The sequence below is a fragment of the Dermacentor andersoni genome, chromosome 1, assembly GCF_023375885.2.
Source record: "Dermacentor andersoni chromosome 1, qqDerAnde1_hic_scaffold, whole genome shotgun sequence".
Taxonomy (NCBI): Eukaryota; Metazoa; Arthropoda; class Arachnida; order Ixodida; family Ixodidae; genus Dermacentor; species Dermacentor andersoni.
The window spans coordinates 280,611,204-280,636,087 of record NC_092814.1 but is presented as its reverse complement, the minus strand read 5'-3'; the positions used below and the strand labels follow the sequence as shown (position 1 = coordinate 280,636,087).

Genomic DNA, 24,884 nt, shown 5'->3' with positions numbered 1-24,884 from the left:
CTCCCGCACTGGAAGGCACTCGGACGGAATGAAGAGATCGGAATTCCAGTCGCATCCGCATCGTTCCACCGCCGCCTGTGCGCGCGGTGGCACCGAACGTCGTTCAGTTGCAGCTCGCGGCGTAAAAAAAATCGAGGCCGCCCGGCGCGCAAGTTGACTCTTTCGGCGCGACGAGGTACGCAGTTTGCTTGCTCACGTGCTGGCTGCCTGCCCCTGAAGGCGGCGTAGGCATGCAACAGCAGCACCGAATCGCCCCGAGCCCTTGATCTCGCTTCAGGAAGAGCGAGGGGGTGGAGGAAAAGCGAAGCGGTTGTGCTTCGAAATGCCGCGCGTAACAATTTTAAGCACGCGCTCCGCAGCTCGGACAGCACCTCGCAGGTGCATTGAGCGAAGCGAAACGCGCAACGAACTTTCGAAATCAACATCATGTACCGAGCGGCTAGTTCCTTGTTCGAGCGTGTTCCCCCCCGTGGTTTAGCTAGACCACGCGTTTCGCTTTCCCCTCGTTGCCATTGAGCCTCTTTTTTATCATTTTGTTTTTTTTTTAACCTTTCATCAGAGTACTGCGCAGCTTCGGCTCTCGAGGCCAAATTTCATAAGAAATGGATGGGTCCTGAAAGTCTTGCGTTTTGCACGAATGAAATAGAGAGAGAGAGCATGAAATGGCTCACCGACTCAAGAGTTCTGAAAGTCCTTAACCCAAATGTTTTATCCAGCGTGGAATGTTGATAACTTACATACACCATACCTGCCTCCCGATGTACGCTCTAATGCACGTTTGGAAGTTTTTCATGTCCTATTGGTGCTACATTTTTCACCCTTACTTATCGGGTATCTTCATGGAAGAAAAATATTCTTAATTGGAACTAATAATATAACAGTGTTAGCGGAGTAACGAGTAGCTCGCTTAATGGTTACTTTACTAGATCACGTCCTTTATCAGACAAGGTTGCATCAACATCTTTCTTATATGAATTGCATTGAACAACTATTCCATGGAAACATTACGAAACAACTGAAAGGAATGGTTCAAGTTGTGGTCACTTAGCATTGTCGCTTATACGTCTAGCTTGAACCAAACTATGCAGGACATGCTGATGCAACTCCTATCGTAGCAACGCCCCGCTGGGTAGGCTCGTCGAATAGCCAAAACGCGTCATGTGCGGTTGCAGTACATCATGCATATATAGTTGACTACTCGCCTATGCTATACAGAAGCGACCATCGGTCCAAAACTGTATCCCTGCTATCCAAATTCAGCCGTACATAGAACACAGCATCGGCTCATCCCAGAAGCCGTGCGCGATTATTCACTTATACTACCGCAGTGACTCGCCTGTCTCGGGTAGTCAGTGATACCTCACACGGTAAATGAATAGACAAGCGAGGCGATCCCTACGACAAGTGTATTACCGTGCTCAAAACACACTGGAAGCCATCGAATATGTATGGCGGAATTTTTGCTGTGTTCTTCCGTTCTTTCCCCCTTTATTTCTCTATAACGCTTTCGGTTTCCTTGCTTTTCGTGCGATGTTCGAACACTCGCCACTTTCGCGGACACGCTGATGCCTCTTCGGTCGGAAGTCTGCTGGTCTTGCCCAACTACAAACGCCGAAGCTATCGACCTCGATCGCAACGCAGCCCGCACGCGCGCGTGCGGTTATTCGTTCTTCCCTTCGGCGTACTATTCCCCTCCCTTCTCGAGTCCGACAGTGGTCGATGCCGCAGCATTGCGCCATTTAGAAACAAAAAAGAAGAGCGACTCGGCTGGCCAGCAGACGCTTCGCTTTTTATCGCGGCTCTGAGGTGTGTCCTCGAAGAAATCGCCCCGCGCGTCCTTTTGTGTCTAATGTTGCGTGCACGGCGGCTCGTTTGGAGGCGCCGCCGGCGCACGCCTGCCCCGCCGCGTCTTCAAAAGTTTTTTTCTCGGGCAGACGTGATTCCGCTCTTGTTGACTGCTACTTCTTCGGGATTTGCCCGGTCTCATTCTATATTTCGTGTCTATCTTTCTTTATTTATTTCTTCACCCCGCCTCTCTTTCCTTCTGTTCACCTTGCGCTGGTCTTCATGTCAAAAAAGGAGAGAGAAGAAAAATGAAACGATAGTAAAGAATACCAGAGAAGCGCACAGGGAGGTGAGTCGAAACAAAATTAAGGCTGTGAGAGCTCGCCAACTTGTTGGGAGAAGGTCGCGCGCAGGTGGAGTTCCTCCTTTTCATCGAGCCGCACGCGCACTATATAGTAGCACTGGGCTACAACGGCGGCCGATGGAGGAAATGCCCCGGGTGTTTCATTGTGCGTCCGCGCATTCCGTGGCTGCTCCTTTCTTTCTTTTTCTTTTTATTTTTTTTTTGGGGGGGGGGGGAGGGGGGGCACGCGCACTGTGAATGGCAGGACCCGCATGGGGCTAGTAGGTTAACGGTTTCCGAAACTAGGTGCTTCTTCGTTCTCGGAAGCTCCTCCTCGTCGTGGGAAGCTCGCCACCGCGCACCCCTTCAAGGACGACGCGGCGGGAGGCTCCACGGCGGTCACTCATACACTTAGCGCCCATGAAGTCAGGGCCTCTAAAGGAAAGGAGGAAAACACAGGGCAACGCATAAGCAGTGTAACGCCCATAAATGCTACCATCTTGCAAGAGCGCTGCATAACGCGTGTGTTACCCCATTCCACAAGGAAACCTAACGCAAAGAAGAAAAAAATTACAGGCTCTCTTAAGATCTCATATGAGGTGAACGGCGAAAGCCTATTTCTCCTCCTCTTATCATTCGCCTCTTCCTCTTTCTCTTCTTGCTTTTCGTTATTACGGCTCACTACTAAGCATTCTTAGTTATTTGTAATCAATTGTGGTCATTACAAGCCATCGTTAGACATGTTTGTAATATAATAGTCATTAATAGTCATTACAAGTCATTTGAGTTATTATTAGTCATTACTGGTCATTACTAAACACCTTTAGTCATTTCTAATGAATTGTAGTCGTTTCAATTCGTCCTTCGACATATTGGTCATCTCGTAATCATTACTAGTCATTACAAGTCATTTCAGTCATTATTAGTCATTACTGCTCACTACTAAGCATTTTAGTCATTTGTGATCAAGTGGGGTCATTACAAGCCGTCGTTAGCCATGTTGGTCATATCATAGTCATTAGTAGTCATTACAAATCATTTCAGTCATTATTCATTACTGGTCATTACTAAGCACTTTTAGTCATTTCTAATCAATCGTAGTCGTTACAATTCGTCGTTAGACATACTGGTCATTTCGTAGTCATTAGTAGTCATTACAAGTCATTTCAGCCATTATTAGTCATTACTAGATATTTCTAGTCATTTCTAATCAATTGTGGTCATTACAAACCATCGTTAGACATATCGGTCATTTCGGCGTCATTATTAGTCATTACTAGTCATTATTGACACCTACCAATATCTATTACAACGTTATCATTCACTAACTGTCACTATCAATCATTTTTCATTCTTCAAGCTGTCTTTAATCTGACGTCATATGGCGTGATGACGCTTCGGCGGACACTTCGGCGGTCAGGTATGCTGACGCAAACTCGCCTATGAGCCTAGAAAGGCGTTCGCCTTAAAAAGAAAAAGAAAGCTCGGGTATATCAAACCCCTCCGCTACGGAGGTCTCCACTTACGAGCGTGAGTTCTACAACCGAGCAGAGTCGACTGGGTCTCGGTTGGCATTGGACGTCAGGAAAGTGCGAATAAGGTCGAGCAAAAAAGAGGCGGGACATGTGTGACAGAAGCAAAGGGACGGTACGATTAGAACTACGCGACTTCCGCTGGCCCCGTGGGGCTGCCAGCCGCTCCTGACGGCGAGTACACATTTATATATATATATATATATATATATATATATATATATATATATATATATATATATATATATATATATATATATATATATATATATATATATATATATATATATATATATATATCTGCAGTTCCACAAGCTATTTACTATCTGCAAGCACATCAAGGTATGCATCGACAAGCTAATTTATTGAGCAGTACTTTTCATTCGCAAACTTGAATGACCAAGTAGCTCAGAAGAAGAAAAAAAGAAGAAGAAAACGACGGAGTTGTGCGACCTAGCAGAAACACAACCTAAATTCTATAACGAAGCAGAGTGCAACGAGGTTGCGATGCTTGTTATAGTCTCGAAGGATTAACCCGGCGAACATTTAACTCCACCGCATCTACAGTCGCAATATAAAAGCTTCACGTGTAAAATAACGTGCATCCATGCTAGCTACGCGTCGCATGTTAGGGTCTCATAAAGCTTACATTTTTACGTTGGTGACCACCCATCACCTCCTTTAATCTGCCCAGACAGAGATGACTATGCGTCTGGCTACTACTACGAAAACAACTTTGGTTTCATATACCTTAAAAAATACTCGCTTTAAAGCGACAATAGTGCTTACAATATTAAATACGAAGGTAATCATGATAACGATAATTTATTTTTATCAGTTTTAAAAGCCCAAGCATGCGCGTATTGCAGTGCAAGTGCTTGGAGCGCTTACAAAAATGGAGCGACTCTGCACAGAAGATGCATCAAGAGAAAAGAGGCCGAGAAAACGTTTCAAAAGAATTCCAAAGATCTGTCCTGGGAAAGCTTTTGATCCGCTCGTTGCATAAACACTCACTGTCGCAACCAACTCATGTTATATGCCTTTCGCGTGGCGCTGCCACCGCAATGCCTGGCGTGCCGGTGTACGGAATGAGCAATGATTTTTTTTTTAATGAAGAAAAAGAAAATGCTGAAATCATGCAGATTTTGTCCGAGCCTGCCTAAATGATGCGGATTGCTAAATATTTTCTGTTCGCTAAAGCGATTCTTTCTATTCAGAAACAACTCTTGGTTCTGCATACGTTCGGATTGGATAAAAAAAATTCCTTTGGTCTATACAACTGCTGCTTCACGTGTATGCGGCGAGCAAAAAAAAACTGAAAGAAAATACTAATTCACATCCCACATGGGTGGACAGCATATATAAATAGCTCTGCGCGCGTGCGCTACCAAAGGGACAATATGCCATTAGCGTTAGCACGCGTTGGGGTTTATATCACTTTCGTTGAATGTGCACCGGCAGTGGAAAGACAAGATACAGGCCGTTATTGAAAAGAAACAACAACGCAGCAACGCGCCGCTCAGCGCTCGCTTCATCGCTCTTCGCCCATTGTGGACGCAGCCTGGATTGTCTTGCGCCAAGCCTGCGTGTCGTTACACTTTTGTGGCGCATTCTGCCGTACCATCAGTTCTTCTCTTGGCCCAGCGCCTGATTATTCACCGCGATTGACGTCATCTAAGGGAGCGCTCTCTTTTCTATTGAGCGCGCACGCACCTTCGTTATAAAAGCAACGACCCGCGGACTACCGTACACCCTCCCCCTCTACTATGCAGTGCGTGCTTACATACGCGTGTTCGGCGCAAAGAACGTGGTAATTTGCATTTTTATCCCGTGCGGGCTCGGCCATGCCGCAGCTTTAGAGAGCCATTGATGCAGACGCTTTTGGGGTTGTCGCGTAATATAATAACAATACACAAAAAAGAAGAAGAAAAAGAAGGCATGCAGCCGGGCGTGCAGACGGCTTCCGCGAAATCACTCGCGTCCCCCACGAGCAGCGGCAACTTTTATCGAAGCAAGTGGGACGGAACTGCAGCCCGGTGGTCATTAGGCGAATAAAGCAGACTGCATGAGGCAAATTAAATAAGCGCGAGGAGGCATTACCTCGCCCGCATATCCGACTTTTAAATGGGCAAAATGGCTCGCAAATGGTGCAGCGAACATAGAGACCGGCCTAACGCATCAGCTAGCGAAACCGCGCGGCTTTGTCTCGCGAAATTAATTCTACTTACAGCGGTTTGCTCTGCGCATTATGTTCTCTGGAACGGAAGAGAAAAAAAAAAGTTTACGATTTAGAAGTACTGACTGTTGAGCGCGTTTTGGTAATCCGTACTCAAGCAAGAATGGCGCAAGCGAACAGGGACAAGATAGAAAGCTCGGACGAGCGCAGACTACCAACAATGGTTTATGATGGATAAACCATTGTTGGTAGTCTGCGCTCGTCTGTGCTTTCTTCCTTGAATAACTTTACGATGCGCGTCCGTTCTCCTATTGTTCGTTTCACGTATTATTATGACTTTTAATTTGCTTTCCGTTGCTTCCAATTTCAAACGAAAAGCGCCCGAAGCTTTTTAGGCGGTGGGGAGGGGAGGGGCTAGGGAATTCAAAAAATTTAGCATAACGAGAGTTTTCGTACGGCCGTTATTTTTCGCAACGGCGTTATTCACATATTGTATCGCACCTTGTGTAGCTGACGCAGTTTTCCTTCGTGGTACAGGCCCAGCTCAAACACCACTATACTCAAATGTATTCAATAGACCGCTTGTGTCTACGTTTCTGCCGTGAAACACAGTGTAAAATAATGACAATCTTGGAGCCGGTGCTTGGCAATGAAAGTATTTGCAAAGTCACGCAGGGTGCCACAAATCGCAGAAAGTACACACCAACATGGCAGGGCTTTCTCTGTTATCATGCATTCCAGGGAGAACCCTCGCAAAGCGTTACACAAGCACTGAAGAAGGGATTAGAACTGTTCTAGAGGGCAGTGACAACCGAAAAAAAAAAAAAAAGTCACATTTCGCATAGGCCTTTGTACAAGTAAATGGGATCCGAAAAACTTCGAGTCATTGCTAACTGCGGCGCCGCACGTCAACTATATCAAGACACTAATGGCCTCTGAACAACGTTCCACAATTCTACGCACTGGCAGGCACTGGCGGATTTATTCATGCGAGCACGAGGAATAGAGTTCTAGAATAGGGGTCCCAAATGTTTCGGTGCCCCAAAGAAATAGTGTCGAAGCCACTGCGCATGCGCGAGATGCGAACTGCGTTTGGGTTTTGCGTTGGGAACGCTACTTCACCGATCTAGCGGGAGCCCAAATAGCGGCCCCAAACGCGTTGCGTCAGCAAACATGGCAGCACCCATCGAAGCGACGGCTCTAACCTAGCACCAAACTGGGTTCGATTCGTGGTAACGCGTGAAGTTCGCAAGCTAGGAGAAGTGACTGCAGTCACCTCTTTCTCTCAACTAGCGTGTGTTATAAGATTGATTCATTACGCAGCTGATTCCGAATTCGATTGTGGATTTTATGCTTCGCAGGGCTAACACGGCTAAGCTTGGCTGGTGAAGGCACCTAAAGTTGGTTTGCTCAAAAATAAGCGCAACTAATTGTTTGCTGCTTACATAATAACCTCTAAATTGTAATTAAACGCGAATACACGAAAGTCAAAATTACTATATTCCTATCATAGGATGGTATATATTATTTAATTATTTCTAATAGCTTTTCTTTGACGCCGTAGTGGCGCTGTCAGCGCAAGACGCTATGCGTAAACGCAAAGCCCTATTCTAAAACTCTTCAGCCCTGCGTGCCCCAACGCTAACACCCGCAAAGCTCTTTGGGGCCCCAAACTATTGGGGCCCCTATTCTAAAACTCTCTAATGACTGCGGTAGTCCAAAAATTGCAACCCGCAAGCAAACATTAAAAAAGCCGTGTAGTTCATGGTCCCATAGACCCCATATAACTGACTTTCAATAACTTAGGCCACGCGGTCCACCTCAGCAGATGTATGCATATGCAGCAATATTATTCTCAGGCGCCACCCTTCGGCTGCATGCCAACGCGCGTCAAGCGTGGAAACGCGAGAAGCTTTCGCCGTTCGTCCTATTCTCGCGGAGGTTAAGGGCCGCGTTCCACGGAATCGGGTCGCTCCAGTGGCACCGACGCTGCTCGCCCAGCAGCCCTTTCACCCTTGCACACCGCGGCCGCTCCAGCGACAGTTGTCCCGCGATCGCGTGCGCTGCACTCGAGTGGGGGGAGGGGGGGGCGCATTTCTCGTCTCCGAAAGACTTCTTACGAAACGCGCTCGGCGCCGTCACCTCTATTCTTGGGAACCCATTACGACGCTCGTCGACGTAGAAAGTAGGGCTCTCTAGCTGGGCGCCTGGCGCGCATTTAATTTCCACTCTCGGACAGTGGCGCGGCACCGCCTATTGTCTTCGCGATACACTGTATACTCTTTCTTTTCCTCTGCTTTTCTCAGTATCTCTCTCTTTTGGTGAAGCTGTGACTTCTCCTCTGCGAGACTGCGTTATGTAAGAGGCAGCACTGGAGCAAGGTCGACCCATCTTGGTGGTCTAGTTTTCTCCGCGTCTCATTTTTTTTTCTCCCCCTTTTTTCCCTCCTTATGTGCGTTATTTTAATTCAACTTTTCCTTCAGATCGCGGCTGTTGAAGTGAGTGCTCTGCCCCCTCCCTCTCCTCATCGTTCCCCTCTGCACCGCCCGCGCCTTGACGCCACGAGGCAGAGAAGGCCTCGTTACGAGGCGCCTTCTTTCGCGGCACAGCACTATAATGGCGCGCACTGCAGACCGAGCAGTGCGACTGTGAATCCAACCGAGAAGCGAAACTGGGGACGACGACGTGCTCACGTTTCCCATGGGCATCGCGGTGGGTCACCGTCGTCATTCCGACGCGGCGGCGCATATTTCATTCTCTCTTCTTTTCTGGAGCTGCTAACGTGGCAAAACAACAGCCTTTCTCCCTCCTTTCTTTCTTTCTCCGTGGTCCTACGCGTCCTTTGTCGTATCGTTTCGGAGCGGGATTCGTGTTTTGAATTTAAGGCTGTTGCTCTTCACGGAACACTATGAAGACCTTATTAAAGATGGCGCCCATTCTCGCGCTGTGCTTATATATATTTTTCCCTCCCCGGTTTCCACTAAGACTGGTCACTCACATTCCGTATGCCCTAAATATTTTTGTTAGAATTGTGTGACGCAACCGTGCTTGTGAAAAGAATAAAAATAACTGATAGCGATAAATTACGATTTATGTTTGGTGGCTACATTTACAGATTCGCTACAGCTAGGAGGCAATAAATTATAGAATAGAAAAAAGGGGGAGGGGGGGAGGGGGCGAATAAAGACTTCGCTATCAGCTAATTCGTATAGCAATCAGCATTCTAATGCTCCCTAATTGGCGCTGGCATGACGATAATGATTAGTCGTAGCAGCTTGCCTCCAAGTAGTCTTTCACGACTCTCCCATAGAGAAAATTCAACCACGCTAGAAAATTTACGCAAGGTGCATACGTTTGGCCAGATCTGTTCACCCGGTAAGCTTTGCCCCAAGTTTAATCCTCCAATTCGAAAAAGCAAGCGCGAAACGGAATGCTGGACCGCGCCGCCGCCATGTGGTAAAGCCGTAGTAAGGACGAAATTTTAATGCGACAGCGCCCCGGTGTCGGAGTAAATCTGGCGTCGGCGTCCCGCCGTCTTTTCGCGAAAAATCATTCCGAGCAGCGCATACTCTATACGGCACCAAAGTTGCGCATACCCTGACTCGCGTTTTTTTTTCTTTTTTCTTTTACAAAGTTATTCCTGGGAATCTTGAGAATGGCAGCCCACAAACAAATGTCACGAAACAAAACACCCAAAAGCGCACGCCTTTTATGTTAACTCTTTTCAGACTGAAATATCGAAAGTGCGCAGCAATAACAGAAGATCGGCCCACGCAAGAGACCGCGTTTCTACCATAAAGCTCGCCTTTGTGCATATATTTCGCCGCCAGTGTTTCCCGGTAAACATTACGGTTACATGAGCTGCAGTTGCCCGGAAGCGTGAAAAGCTGTCATGGATCTGTGAATGCTGCCGTGCTCCACTCTTAAAGACAAAGCTTAAGCATCCTCTAATCTTTTTTTTCTTATAAGAGTTCATTTAGAAGAGCTCACTTAGAAGAGTTCTCAGAAGAGTTCAGTCTGATAGGCAGTCTCGCAGAGCAAGGCGCCACGCGTTGCCAGCTCTACAGCGTGCGTCACGGCTCGGGAATATTTTCTAGCCGAACTGGATGCCGCGGCTGATTTAAATTAAAATTCTATGAGGAAAACATGGCTCATTTACTGAAATGCTAAAATTTTCTACTATATGATTAAGCACTTTCCAGAACTCAAATAATGATTCGTCGATACGGGTTATATCGCTAAGTCATTTCTTTCTCTTTTTTCTTTTTGTCAAAGTTCCTCTTGAGGAAGCATATGCCTTGTAACGACATATCACCTGCAATAATGAAACTTGCGTATATTCATATTATTCTTATGTTGTTGGGAAGTTACCGCAAGGAACACACTACACGAGACTTGAAGAAGGGGGAAACACGAATCGTTTTTTTTTTCTTTTTGCTTAAATTTGTATTTCACGTTAAGAGAGAAATGCTCGCGCTGCGCATGATTCATATAGTAAGTTCTTCCATTGCATGCAGGATGTCAATTGTAAGTGCACTTATTTATAAGGCATTTCGTTGCCTTCCATACAGAAAATGTGCCTTAGGGGAACAAATATTACGCAGGTGGTAAAGCTCGCTCTTGGATCGAAAAAGAAAAGAAAACCACATCCCACTTGCTCATTTCTCTCTTGGCCAAACAGGCCCTCCCTTTTGAACAACTTTGTGCTGTTTCATTCCAGCAAATAATACAGAAAGTGCACATTTTTAGTAGGAGCAATGCTTCTTCAATCAGAGCGAGCGTTCGGAGAACGCGGACTTCGCTTCTTCGAAAAAGAAACCAAAACAAACAAGATGGCTCTGACATTCGTGTCGCTCTCCCGCCCCCCCTCCCCCTTTGTCTTGCAGAGTGCCGTGCAGCGCCCACGATGGCCACCTGAGTGCGCCAGCGGAGAGCTCCCACCGCTACCAGCACCGAGCCCGCCGCGATGGCGGCAGCGTCGCCCCAAGTACCGCGCTGTGTGCGCATGCGTAACCGGAGGACACTCTGGAGGTGGCTACTCGCCTCCTTCGCACTCGCGCTTTCCTGTGCGCCGGGGGTCCAGTCCCAGTGTGAGTACCGCTTCCTCGCTCATCACTGCGGTCCTCGCGAAGCGACGCGCTCTTCTCGCGACACCTATTTTCTATAGAGAGACCATAACACTTCCCGACAGTTCAATGCCGTGCGACCACCCTGAGATGGGGCTCCGGACGTCGCAGATGGCGCCTAATGCTTCGCCTCCGTCTAGTCCACGGCGAAACGCCCCACAGCGTGGAGATATAACAACCTGTATACACTCGTTGTGCATGGTTCGTCGGGCCGATCTAGTGAACAATTAATCAATAAACGCCTGTTCGAAAAGGCGCCTAAAGCTATACGCGAGATCGCGACCTCAGCTTCCCCAGTGAACCGGCGCGTAGATCCTCCCGCTGACAATCTATTTCCTGGCATACAGCTCCAAAGTATCACCTGTATGCTCGGAACACATGGATACAGCGGTGGCAGTGAGACAGCGAAGGAAGGATATGAGGCAGGGGTTTAACGGAAATAACTCCCAGTTTGCTATATGCACAGAGTGAGTGCATGGATGTAGTGCATGGATGCACGAACGGAGTGGCAAGAGAGAAAGACTTGGTGTCTATCTGAGCACACACTTGAGGAACCGCATCGTATACGGCGTCTTTCGTAGATGCCTTTCAAGCATGAAGTAATCCCAAGTCTGGTGATGTGTCCAGTTATGGCCACCGCGGGTGCTGCAGTCAGATGGCGTCGCGGCTGTTTCAGCTTCCTACAAGGTCTGTCGACGCCAGGCGCTTGCGCCACGGTGGAAACGGGACAATTTACTGAACAGCAACAGACGCGGGCCTGTTTAATGCCTTGCTTGATCTCTATATACTTGCCCGATCCACGTCAGCGTTCGAACGCATAAGGCCACGGCCAGTCTAGAGCGCGCGTCTGGCGTCTGGCATGTACAGTTGTAATGCATAAGTGTAGAACGCGGAAAGCGCTTGTACCGAGGTGAACATTGGCTAGAGGACATCGTGAATGCGCAACGTTTTCTACCAAGACGTGAATGTCCCCCCGCTCACTAATATAGGCTGTGCGATCTGATGCTGCTGTTGGCATGGAAAGCTTGTGCGTTCGGTGCATATATACACCATGCAACGCCAAGTCGCTCAGTGACGCGTTGAACAAAAGCCTACGCCGACCACATTGAGATCCAACTATCAGCTTGCGAAGACGAAGAAAAACTTGCGTCATCAGCGTTTCGATTTATTTTACCCCAGCCAAAGGTTTAATTTTCTTGTTGTTGGCGCAGCTAAATTTTTGCCATCGCCGAAGTTCGTACTTCGGCTGTCGGCAGGCAATCATCCCTAAATATATAAAGAGAGAGAGAGAGAGAGGGTATAAGTGGAAGGTTTTGTGGCAGTCGAAGGCTTATCAGGAGTAACGTTAGCTACTTTTTGCAGAACGTTGCATCCGCAGGGTGGCGAATCTGCCGGTATATAATTTCTACTCAGCGCTCGCCACTCATCTTCTGATCTTGTTACTTAGTTCAGGCTCACAACACCTTGCGAAATTCAGTACTGCACAAGAACCTGGTCTCGCAAGATAGACGCATCGAAAGCTTTGCATTATAGTCTCCAATTTTCTTTCGTAGTTTTTGTTGTCCCGCTTTTAGCATTTATTTATCGCGGTTTAGCATCACAGCTGTACGATATCCTATTCCTTCTCCTTTTTCTGTGCGTTCTATGCATGCCCCTACCAAAGAGGAATACCGGCGCCCATGGGTTTATACTCATCATCATCACCTCGCTATACCGTCGTAGGCCTTCACTGTCATCAAAAGAAGTATCCTGGGTACATCATATGCTGCAGTAGTGGAGTCGTTGGTTGTTGAGACGTCACCTCAAGTTATTACGGCAATAACGTCTTTAGGCGTCGATAATGAAGTTATTATGCGCATTAGGTCGAAATAAACATCGCCTTTCATCACGGAGCGCAACAAGTTGTTAGCACTACGAGCAAACTACGCGTGCTATTCTGAATTTAGGACACGGTAGACGCGATGTATGTCGTGAAAAGAAATGTCCTTAACTTGAACAAAGTTAAGAGCTCAATAGGATAACCTGAATATGAGCTTGATGATGAGCTATAGATTGATTAGTTGTGCATTCAGAACTAGATAGGTTGCAAACCCTCGTCTCTCATTAAAAACAGCTCAGAACTCTGATTTCAGAGAGCTATAGTGGCGTTCTCATCCTGTAATAAACAGACGCAACAGTCAAGACTTGCACGTTGCCTTAATAGTCGCCCGGATAGCGTAGTTAATCTTACTCATGTTCTTTCGGTCATTCTCGTGCAAGAATTTGCCTGCCTTGGAAGTGAAGGAAAAATTGGTTGAGTCGAATTTCGTGGTTGGGGCAAATGAATATTTTTTCCAAGGAGCCTTTAATGAACATGAAAGTATAAAGAACGGTGATGCTATAGAAATGCGCATCTACAACTGTCACCGTACTTGCCATTAACCAAAAACAAACAAACAAGCAAAAAGCAGGAAGAGCAGCAATGTGCGAACGTATGACACCTGTTCCTTCTCAGCCTAAATCATTCAGTAGCTGAAGCTTATCAATTATTTAGAACATTCCAAATGGTCTAGTGATGCTTCAATAATAAGCAGCCGTAGGGAATACGCCCGCCGGCTAAGACGTGTAGCGCTCGTGAATATGCGTGTAGCGTTTAATCTAATTTGAAGCTTCACCGAGCTCCCGTACTGAGCGTTATTTTCCGCTGCTCGCGCAATCGTTGGAATTTGCTTCCTATAGTTATTGCATTTTTTTTCTCTTATGTCCTTTCACAAGAACTACGCTCCACTCTTAGCGGGACTTCCCGAAATCAGAGTTCAGGCCTGTGTCATGGAATATTCTGTGCAGCTCTGCTGATGCGCTGTTGCTCCCGGACTCAACGCAGCACGCATCAGAGCTTTGCTGAGCTTGTTCTCAGACAAACGAAAGATCCCTGTAGCAGCTGGTTAAGCTTATACAAACCCGTCGCATGGTTCCATGGCATCTCATTCTGACCATTAGGTCTATATTCTTGCAGCTCGAGGTGTGCCACTAGCGAGCAAACAACTATTCGGCGTGGCCGTACATACGTGTGCCTGCCAGCTTACAAGATCCTTGAACGGCGTAATCAAATCGAGCACATGCTGTTAGGCAAGCCGGTGTGATTTGAGCACGGCTGAATAGCTTGTCACAATGACAGAGCGCAAAAGAAGAAAGAAGGGGCGTGACACGGAACTCTTCCTTTTTTCCCATACGCGCATTACCGCACTTTTGTGACCAGTCACTGCACGCCGAAAGCCGAATTCGTCGAGAAAAAAAGTGACGCGGCATTGCAGGTGCGCACGCACGGTGCCCGCGAGCCCCTATGACGCGTGGGCGCCAGCAGTGTGTGCAGTGGGCGCAGCGACAACGCCTGCATGTCTCGCGAGCTCACGCGCTCACTGCCGCCGCCGACCCATTTCGGAGGCGCTCGTCCGTGGCGATTGAACCGGCCGAGCGGCGCTCAGGCCTGTCCCACTTCTCGAGACGCCTTTCCTTGCTGCCCCCGAAGAAGAAGCGGCGGCCACACGCGACGCCGGCTGCAGCACGCGCTGCCCACATGTCGGCGCGCGTGCCACGGCGGCTACTAGTGGCGCGCGCGAGCCCGGTCCCTCATACCGCCGCCCTTAGCTGAATGACGGCCGGCCACGTAGACATAGCGGGCTAAAGAAGAGAGAGGGGTGGACGCGAGCTTTTACCGGCGCTACGAAACAATGGGGTTAGCCCCGCATCCGTATTACGTCTAGCCGCTGCTTGCGCGTGAGGGCGCCACGCAGTTGTGTAGCAGCGAAAGAGAGCACGGCCCGTAGCCGTGCGCTCTTGTCAGCGAAAAACTCGCTCGCGTGAACGGGCGTATTCGGGCCACCGTTTAGGGCACGGCTCTTCCATGCCGCTGCCTCTTTTTTTCTTAGATTTTGTTGGTTTCGTCATACGTGTGCATATATTAAGCCACTCCGACAGAATATTGGGAAGCGTCTCAAAAAGAAAGAGGACGGCGAGAAGGCGGTTTAAGCGTGATTACATCTTGGTATAGAATTTACCTTCGCTTAATAGACATTTGTTAGTCATATAACCGACATTCCCGACCCCTGTGTCATGCAACTCGCCCTTTCGTTTGTTCTGAGATACCCGGCGAGTTTGGTATATAGGAAAATGCGGAGGCATCTCGAGGTCTGATCCCCGCTTGCCACATATCCTGCTTATTCCGGTTCAACGCTTTCCCGGAGAAGGCATATATATGCGAACGCATCGCATCGTCAGAAGGACCTGGCAGCGATCAAACAATAGCGCGAGGAACTGCGCAGCAAGTGTAAAAAACAAAAAGTGCATGCACAACACGGCCGCTGCCGTCGGATTTTACAGAGCAGCCGCGTGGCAAAACACGCAGTACGCGTGCGACCAAGGAGAAACAGGCCGAGATGCGCGCGCGTTCGATTTGTGCTCTCGGGCGTGTCCTCCACGACGTAGTCGCTGCGAGTTCGAATAAAAAAAAAAAAGCAGATAAACAAGGAAGTAAGAGTAATAAAGCAAAAGAAAACGACCGCCGCCGTCGCGAATACGCTCTTTGGGAAAGAGCCCAGATACTGCAGTGGAAGAATGGTTGATATAGAGGAGCGGGCCGCGTGCGGCCCCTCCAGGCGAAATAGCTTTCCAATGGCTGCCCCGTATTCGTTTTACTCGGCTGCCCATTTCCTTAGCGTCACGTCGCCGCGGCCGCCGACGACCGGGGGGGGGGGGTAGACACCCCCCTCCCCCACAGCTGCTGTCAACCTCTTGGATTATTCCATTCCGGGCACCATCTCCCGGACGCCCCATCGCCCTTGCGCCGCACGTTCTTCGTATAACGGCGGCGGAGTGCCCTCGAGAGACCCCCTGCTGTCGGAATCGCGCTGCTGCTACTCGGACGTGTCGGAGAGCTTCGCCGTCCCTGGAGCGAACGTGCGTGCGTGTGCTTCGTATACGCGCGTGGCAGCGCTAACGCACTCCGTCGCCCGCCGTCCGCGCCGTATATAGCTCCTCGCCCCGCGGCCCCAAAGCGCGAGCCGCGAACGAGAGACGCCGCAGTCCACGGCATTTGTGTCCCGCGGCATTTGATGAGCGCTTCGACGCGAGCGGCCGGTGTTCAGTTCCGCCTGTCTTCTTGAAGATTCACGCCTAACCGAGGCGGTTGGCAGAGCGCGGTTTGTCACGCTTCGCTGCTTGCGTCTCTGGAAGTACGTCGAAGCACTATAAGTTTGTCATGCTGCAAGTTTTGCTCGGTTTAACAAGGCGTAGAAGGAAAACACCCGTGCGCTATTTTAACCTGTTATTTACTATATGTTTGTACAAAATAGCTTATGCTGATAGAAAGAGACAACACCGCACATCGTGTCGTAGGGACTGAGAAATAGAAGAGCGCTAATTAGGCGCTTGCGTACGACGATAACATGGTTCGTATATAGGGCAACTTGATCTGATGGCTCATGCACTAACGAAGACGCCATAGTGCAGGACCTCAAATTAATTTCATTCACCTCCATGGGGGCCTTTTACGTGCGCTGAAATACAAATTTATGTAAGCTTTTTAGCACCGAGTTCGGACCACAACGCGGCATCGCGATCGGAAACAAAGCTTGCGACTTCACGCCGAATAGCTACCCTCAGCTGAGGCGCCGCGGCAGTGTTGTTGAATGGACAACGCGTCACGCGCTGCGGTAAGCATTTATTTAATATTTCTGCGTCGACGTGGTTTATTAATCAGACAACAAAGACCGTGCTCTCGACGGATCACCTGTACACTTTTGCGTGACGCAACGTCCAGTGCGAGCGACACCTGACCGGGCGACGGGCTTCCTTTGAATGCATTCATGCAGAAAACTGCGCCCTGTGACAACCATCGGTATATAGACGCTGGGAGATATGGCATTCCTTTTGTCCCATCCGGTTCAGCTGCCTTAGCTATGTTCTCCGAAATTACTATCATTGAGAGTGATATACCGACCATACGGAGTATTACGGATAATGCGGAGTTTTCCAGTAAGACCTTCCTGGAAAAGAAGAGAAAAGAAGAAAAAGAGGAAATAGAGAGGTTGTTTTCGTTTTACTTCCCGCAAGTACACTTTCTTCGTTGTTGTTTTCTTCGAACGAGGAATGATCGCACCCAATCGCCAGAACCCTGGACGGCTTTACAGTTCAGCGCAGGCTTCCCTTGCACGCGAGGCGTTTCGCGCGCCCACCATCGTGCATGCCCGGACGTGGGATGGGCTCGGCGACCACTCCGTAGCTCGTCTCCGACGAGCACCCACGCGTCCCTGCCATGCGGTGCGAGGAAAGGGAGACCCCGTCCCGTCGCGCGGCTGGAGCCACCCGCGCGTGTGTGTTTGAGCCGCCTTGTCGAGAACGCAATTTCCCAATCCGCCGTCGAAATTGGTTCGCCGCAGGAAAGAGCGCGCACGGCTCGTTCGGGCGCGCGACCACCAGTCCTATTCTGGCGGCCGTGTTTATTCGTGGCGCCTAGAAGATATCGGCTTTCGCGAGCGGTCAGCTGCGGGCGGCGCAGAACAAGCAGCTGCAGGTGAAGACGCGGCCTGCGTGTGACGGCTGCCATCGTCCCACACAACGGGCTCCCCAGGTTGCCACGCTCTGTTGGGCTTCTGGCTAACTTCACGATCGCGTTCTTCTTCTTTTTCAGTACGATATTGCGCCGGTATAAATTTTAAGCACCTAAACATAGGGCAAAAACATCGAAAGACAGAGAACAAGTTCACCGGAAGGTGAAGATGTAAAGCCCTGCAACTGACAGGACGGAGACAACGGCGGTACACGAAAGGAAATGTTGTGAACAGACACGATGGGCAAAACGAATAAAACGAATGCGGATAAGAAAAAGTCAAAGGACTTACACGAGCACTGACAGTCACGAGGAAAGCTATGAAGTTCACCATCGTGCGCTCCTCGATTCATCAAAGTAGGACCTTCAGTACTCATGCGCGTTTCCTGCAAAATTGGCCAAATAACTTAGACTTTTACTACTTTCAAGTAATTATCTACTTTGCTCGCTGCGCTTTTGAGCGTATAGTCTTTCTCTTCTTCCGACATCGCAATGCGTGCAGTATCCTGTTATAGCCGCAGGGTGCAGTTTAAAAAGAAAGATACGAGTGTGTAACCTCTCTTGTAAGTGGGACAACGATTTCAAGCACCCCACACGGTCGTCAGAAAACCAGGTAGGCAGCATGGAACCGCGCTCTTGCAGAAACACAGCTCAGAAATCGACGTAGCCATTGCACAATGGCGGCCAGCAAGCACGTCAGCTGGTCGTTTTGGAGCTCCGGAAGCGTAAGCGCACCTCAACTAAATGTAGGTCGAGCAATGACAAGAAGTAAATGGTGTACAGCCGCCCGTGAGCCGAGACTCTCGCAGTTCACTCGGCGAGCTAAAGGAGATCCAGGTAACGGGACGCAAATGTAACCCATGGAAACCTTCGTTCGATCCTGCCGCGTCACCTGTGCGTATCACGCCAACTCTAATGTTCAAGGTTATTGCTTGACGGATAGAGACAATCTTCAGAAGCATTTGAAGCGTGGGAAGACGGAAGACAGGAGGTGGGGAAAAGAAGCGTTTATCTATATACAGTCAATAAACCTTTCGCCTCCCATCATCCCCCACTTCTGTCGTTGCTATACTGCCAGCGCCGCAATTCACTGAAATCTTTAATATCTCTCAGAGCGACGACGGAAGTGTAAATACAAGTGCTGCGTTCTACCATGCGCAATACAACTTATTTGTTTGCATAATGGCGTTACTTTGATTTTTAGCACCGGAACTGAGTGAACTGAGTTTGCTCGTGTCTTGTAAGAAACAAAAACAAAATTGCGTTCTGTCCGGAAAATAATTTTGTTAAAACGGTGAACTAATTTCCTGCGCGGCTTGTTTAGCTTAGCACGTTACGCTTATTTTTTTTTTTCTTTCATTCATTCATCTTAGTACATGAATCAGTTTCTTTTTTCAATCTCTTCCTTTCTTTATTTCTATTTTTATATTTTATTTTTATGGTAAGTGACATACGATTATCGAATGGTTTTCGTGCGTTTTAGAGCTGTAATCCAAACACATTGTGAACGCATTTTGACGTGTCATATTTGTTCAGCTCCACAAGTGTGGGCACGCGTTTTATGCAGCAGCGCGTGGCTGACGGTCGAACTGTACATATTACCACAGTAGACATCCGGCGCCTTGAGTGGAAGACTACTGTTCCGTCCAGATTGGTGGAGACCTAGCGCTAAGGATTCAGTTAAAAGAACATTCGATCAGAACGATTTCAGCACCCTCCATATGCAGAGTGGTTTAAAATAAAGCGTCGAATATAACTGGCCGGCGCCGTATACTGGTGCTTCTTCTCTTTCTTTTTTTTTTTTGCCGTATTGACGGTGGACGGAAACGTATTGTTTAGGAGTGTAACAACTTCGTAAAAAATCAAATAAAATAAGGAAAGACTAAATAAGAACTGTAGTCAATGGCTTCCAGTATTAGCGCAATTCAACTTTTTTTTTTTTTTAATCAGCGTCGTAAACTGGTGTTCCAGCTGAGCGGTTACGCGTGCCAATTTGTGCAACCTTTCGCGCCACCATTGATTCGAGCCCTATCGCGCGACCGGCTCGGCTCCGTGTCCCTCCACATCGGGTCGGCTCCTAATGCACAGTTTAAGGTTACACAGGGGCACTAATTGATGCTTCGTGGCGCGCGCACAGACCTTGCGTGCGCGTTGCCCCTTTCTCGCGGTGCACCCCTCGCTGCCTGCGCACACTGTCTTCTCCAAGTTGCGCGTGGCCGACGTCGGCGCAGTAACGATTTAATGACGATGTAAACTGGCGCGAAAAAAGCCATCCCCAGGCTCCTCCTGCTCCGGGCTGCCTTTTCGCCTGCACTTCTCCGGAGTTCCCCTCCGCGCGGAATCGATGATGGTGGAGCAGCGAAGTGATCCTCTTTCCACGCGCGCGTTTGCCGGCCACGCTGGGCGCGCGCCTCTTGCTATTTCGCTCGTCCTGATTAGTGGTGATGTTTGCCACTCGGCTTCCCTTTCTTGCCTTTCGCTACGAACCTTTCTGCCCCCCCTCTTTCACTCAGCAGCAGCCGCAGCCACGGCGTAACCGGGATCTCTCTTTGTTCCACGTTTGCTCCTCGGCGCTGTTGTTCTCCCCCCCCCCCCCCCCCCCCACTTGCGCCGCACTGTCTCTTTGGCTCTCCTCCTCGCGAAGCGCGTGCCCTCATCCACCAACCCCCTCGACCACCGCATCCTTAGCGTAACTCAACCGCCCTCTATTCTACCCTCTCCGTCTCTTTCCCCGAGCGCAAACTTGGGGCCTGCTGGCATCGATTCTTAATGAGGTCTCGCAGAGTGAACCCCGTAATTAAGACCGAGGCTGACGCCTGCTTCAGCGGCGCGTTTCGCCGAGGCAAATTTTGTTGCCGAATCTATACCTCCTCTCCCTGTTCTCCGGTTCCTAAAACTCCCGATTATTTATAGCTCGTGTCCAACGAGCACGTTCACTTTCTTTTTCTCTCTCTCTCTCTCACCATTTTGTGTTCCTTCTCCTTATCTGTTGTATTCTGTGGGAAAGGGAGAAAACGAAGAACACGGCGGGGAGTGTCCGTGTTTCATGTGGCTTCCGGGACACCGGAAGCGAGAGGTGTGTATGTGCGTGCGTGGTGGTGCCGCGGTCGATGAGATGGCCAGATGGATAACACTCTCGAGCGCCTTCCTTATTGCTACGGCTTAAAGGTCTGGGCAGCGCAATAAAATAGCTGCTCGCTTTTTGAGCAGAAAAGAACAGAAGCCGGTAGCAGACCACGGGTCTCAAAAGACTTGCACTGGCCAGGGCACACAGCCGGATTTGATTAACGTTCCCGCATTATTCGGCCCGGTATTGATCATTGGGTACGACAAAAGGCTGTAACCGCCCAAGAACAAAGTTGATTCTCCAGAGTCGCCCCCAGGAAGGACGACGAAAACTGCCTAAAACCTCTTTCTCTTTGGGGCCTGGTTTAAAGCACAGAAGGCGGCTCTCAAGAAATAGGCTGCTGCGGTGCTGACTCTCTCTCTCTCTCTCTTTTTCTGGGTGTGTGCGTGTGTGACATGCTACCTTCGCTTTCGACATTTTATTTTCTTCTCTTGTTTAAGCCCAGTGAACTGCGAACAGCAATGGTAGAAAGACGCAGGCTGGTGTCGCCTGTCCTACTTTTACTTCCCCTTTCTGTCTATCTGTTTGTCTCTCTTCTTTGTAGAAATTTGGTGGGTGGCTGGGTGAGTGAGTGAGGAAGTCCTAGAGTCTGTTGGTCCTTCCGTCTTGTACTAAGTCGCGACTGTACTTTATAGTTATGCATTGAGAACGATCCCCCCGCAATCACCCGTGAAAAGACAGGCAGCAAGCTTATCCGGAATGCGTGCTGCTACCAAGACGAGGATAAGGAAATAGAGCACGGGCATGGCACGTGCACCATCTTCCACTCAAGTTTATTGACTGCATATAGGTGGATACGTCAGGCTGGTAACGTCGACTGTGTTGCTTGCAACGTTCCCGTCCCATACAAGCTATTGACCTCGATATTTTCCCTACATTACCGAATTTTGATGAAGTCGTTTTCAAGTCTTCGCGTGAACTGCCTGGATAATCTTTCTTTTTCCCCCGCTTGCGTCACGGGGATCATTTACCTACGTGGCTTTGCTTTGTTCAATCTGGCTTGCTGTTGAAGATGACTCTATTAAGAGCGTAACCGAGCAATAGAAGACATAAGGAGAGCTAAGCTGGCTTGCTACTCCTACGCCGTTATGTTTTTTTTTAATCTCCCATTATTTGCGACAACTATGTATATTATCCACTAGTTTAGAAGGCACTTATTCCTCTTTTCGTGCTCGCTACTTGAAGTGTTGCCGCTCGGTAAAGTAATTCGCGGCGGCACGCATGTAAACTTATCTTATCACGATATCTGAGCATTGTTTTCTGTTCAAGCATCGATCTGACGCAAAGGTTAACAAGCACGAGTGATGTAGGCTCACGCCAATAAGCTAAGACCATGCCGGGTATAATAAACGTTGAAGGAAATACAATCACGTTTCTCCGTATTGAGGAACAGACTCGGAAAAAAAGAAACATTTACACTGCCTTATCAGCTTCCTCGCGCAAGTTAATAGCAGCAATAATAGCAAATCCATTACACGGATGCCCCCCGTCTGACACGTTTAATTTGCTTTGCACCTGACGGCCGCGACAATAGGATCAGCCAGAATGATGCCGCCAGACTTGTTTCTTTGTTTCCTAGCTCCAGAATCCCCTTGGGCACATGGCCCCATACCCGCTCGCCTCGTTTTCTTAAAAATCAAGGCCCAATATGTTTGTTTAGCGCAGTCCATCGTCGCGGACACAAAATGGGATTGCCCGTTCAAACGCGCAACTAAATTGAGTGCAACGGCACATCATGTAGTGCCATAGTAAGAAACAAGAAAATAGAGTGGAGCGAGATTAGTTCCTCCTTCTTTCTTCTTCGTGTGTTGTAAGAAAGAAAAAGAAAAGCCACGGATATTAATGCAAAAAGAGGAAGAGAAACAAAAGAGCAAAAGTAAGAATTTTACAGCGGTAGGGAGATTGAATTGGCAGGCGTACGCCACACAATAAGGCTAAAGATTCGTAAATTAAAAAAAAAGAAAGAAAGAAAGAGTGAAAGTTTTGCTGTGCGGGAAGACGCGTCTACCAGTGTAGCGCCATACTGTGTAGCAGCAGCAAAGGTTGCGGAGACGAGGAGAGCGGTGCAGCGTGCAGCTGCTTACGGATCGCATTAATCAGAGGGTCCCACGCCCGAGCAAGCGGGAACGGCGACTTTCGCGAAGGGACGTCGAAAGCAGAGTTGATGGGGAGAGGAGAGCGGCGGTGCTTGATGGGTGCCAACCAGGCAGCGTTGTTGGGGGCTGATGAGGAAGAGAAGGGGGGAGGGGGTGCTGGAGACGGCCGTCGACCGGCTCTTTCAATATGACCGATTGGAGCGGCCTCTCCGGCCGACTTTCAATCAGAAACTCTGAGCCGCCAAGCACTAAGAAATGTGTCGCGCGAGCGTTCGAGTCTGGAGCGGTGCGTTAGTTGCTGCAACTCACAATATGATCCAGCGCTCTGAATGGCACCCGCCGGAGATGAGGCGGCACTTTCGCGTAATGTACACCATGCGCAGCCACTACACGGCGTCCTGTAGCTGTCCTTGTAGCTCTGAGGGACCGACGCTGCACCTCAGGTGGTGAAAGCAATGGGCTCAAGCAAATCGCTCGCAAGTCCGCTCCCCCCTCCCTCTTCCCCACCTTCCTCTACCCCCTACTCCCGCCACACCGGGCCCAACCCGTTATAGTTTCTCGACGCACATATACTGCACATATTATAGATACTGTCTTCGCTATTTGCTTTCACTGCATATCCATCCAATTTTCGAGCGCTTCGTCTAAATTAATTCTGCCAACCGTGACATATCATCTTCCCTATGATTGCGCAAGTTTCCTTTTATTTATTTGCTCTCTTTCTCTCTCCTTCTTCTTCTTTGTTGTCTATTTCTCAGAAGAGCGAAATCACGCTCCGCTGAGATAAATAGATAATGAAACAATAATATGAATGCTTCGAAAAGTTTTTAAGCTCTCCGCTTTTCATGTTGATCCATCTTCTATCTAGAGCGATGACAAATTACTTCCACACGATATTTCCCCCGCATCGGGAGTAAACGAGGGCAGCCGCAGAAACGCGATACCGCCCAGGGACAGTTGCCTATGATTCGCCGCATAATAACGCATCTCGACGATAAATGAGATAGATCACGTGCCCGTCGATCGATGGAACCTTTTTCTCTCCGCCTGTCATTATTTTAGTTCGAAGAGGATTCGCGAGACGTACGCAATATGACAGTTCAAGGACATTCTCGTGGTGAACGCACTTTTTAAAATTACCTTTTTATACAAAGCCTGAATATGGATATCACTCGTCGCGCCATTTCCGCGACAAAAAAAAATCATAATAGAGAAAATGAAAGGGCAGGAGTTGCGAACGTGTTTCTACTTTACCTCGGTAAGACAATAGATGCAGTGTCTCGAACTTCAATTATGCTCCTCTTTCGCGAGAGCACCATTTTTTTATTGTTCTCACCCTCCATCATCAGCTTATCATTATTATTATTATTATTATTATTATTATTATTATTATTATTATTATTATTATTATTATTATTATTATTATTCTACTGCAACGCAATTTGTGTGCAATAATAATAACTCTGAGGCGCGGCTTTTAAAGAAGATTATTCTGCTTGCCTAAAATTAATACAGTTTTTGCGGACGATATTGCTCCCGGAAAGGAAATGAAGTTTAGAGAGCGAAAAAGAACTTATGTTTATGCAGACGACATTGCGTTTTTCGTATCTGCAAACGACATCCACACGTCATACCAACGACCGCAAGCTTGCCTTTGCGCTCTGAAGAGGTGGTTAGATGTTAACCAGTTTTTACTCAATGCCAGCAAATGTGCCATTCTCGTATTTCCAATACGTGACATAGTGCACATCTCATTGTCTTACCACCTTCAAGACATACCACAGGTGGAATCTGTTAAATACCTCGGAATTACTCATAACGCCTCTCTCAACTGGCGCCCAAACATAGATCATGTGACTGGAAAAGGTATCCGTGCCATTGGCATATTGCGTAGGCTGAGCGATCGTCGAATGAGATGAAGAGATGCACTCCTAATGACGTATGTACGCTCGCCCTGTATCAGAACATGGTTGCGCGCTCTTCTCTGGAGCTCCAGCCTACATGTCCCGTCCTCTAATCCTCTTAGAAAGAGAAGCATTGCGTCTGTGTTTAGGTCTTCCTAAATTTGTTGCAAATTCTGTTCTTTATATAGAATTCCATGTTCCTCCTCTTT

The 24,884-nt window shown here is 48.5% G+C and overlaps 1 protein-coding gene across 1 annotated transcript in view; it reads left to right on the top strand.

Annotated features, from left to right (window-relative positions):
- The window catches only part of LOC126548228 (protocadherin Fat 3-like), a 341,248-nt gene that overhangs the window by 43,808 nt on the left and 272,556 nt on the right, over positions 1 to 24,884 (top strand). The window contains exon 2 of the mRNA XM_050196372.3: positions 10,723 to 10,926. Coding sequence (XP_050052329.1) covers positions 10,803 to 10,926 — 124 coding nt within the window. The 5' untranslated portion in view covers positions 10,723 to 10,802. The remainder of the gene's footprint in view (positions 1 to 10,722; positions 10,927 to 24,884) is intronic.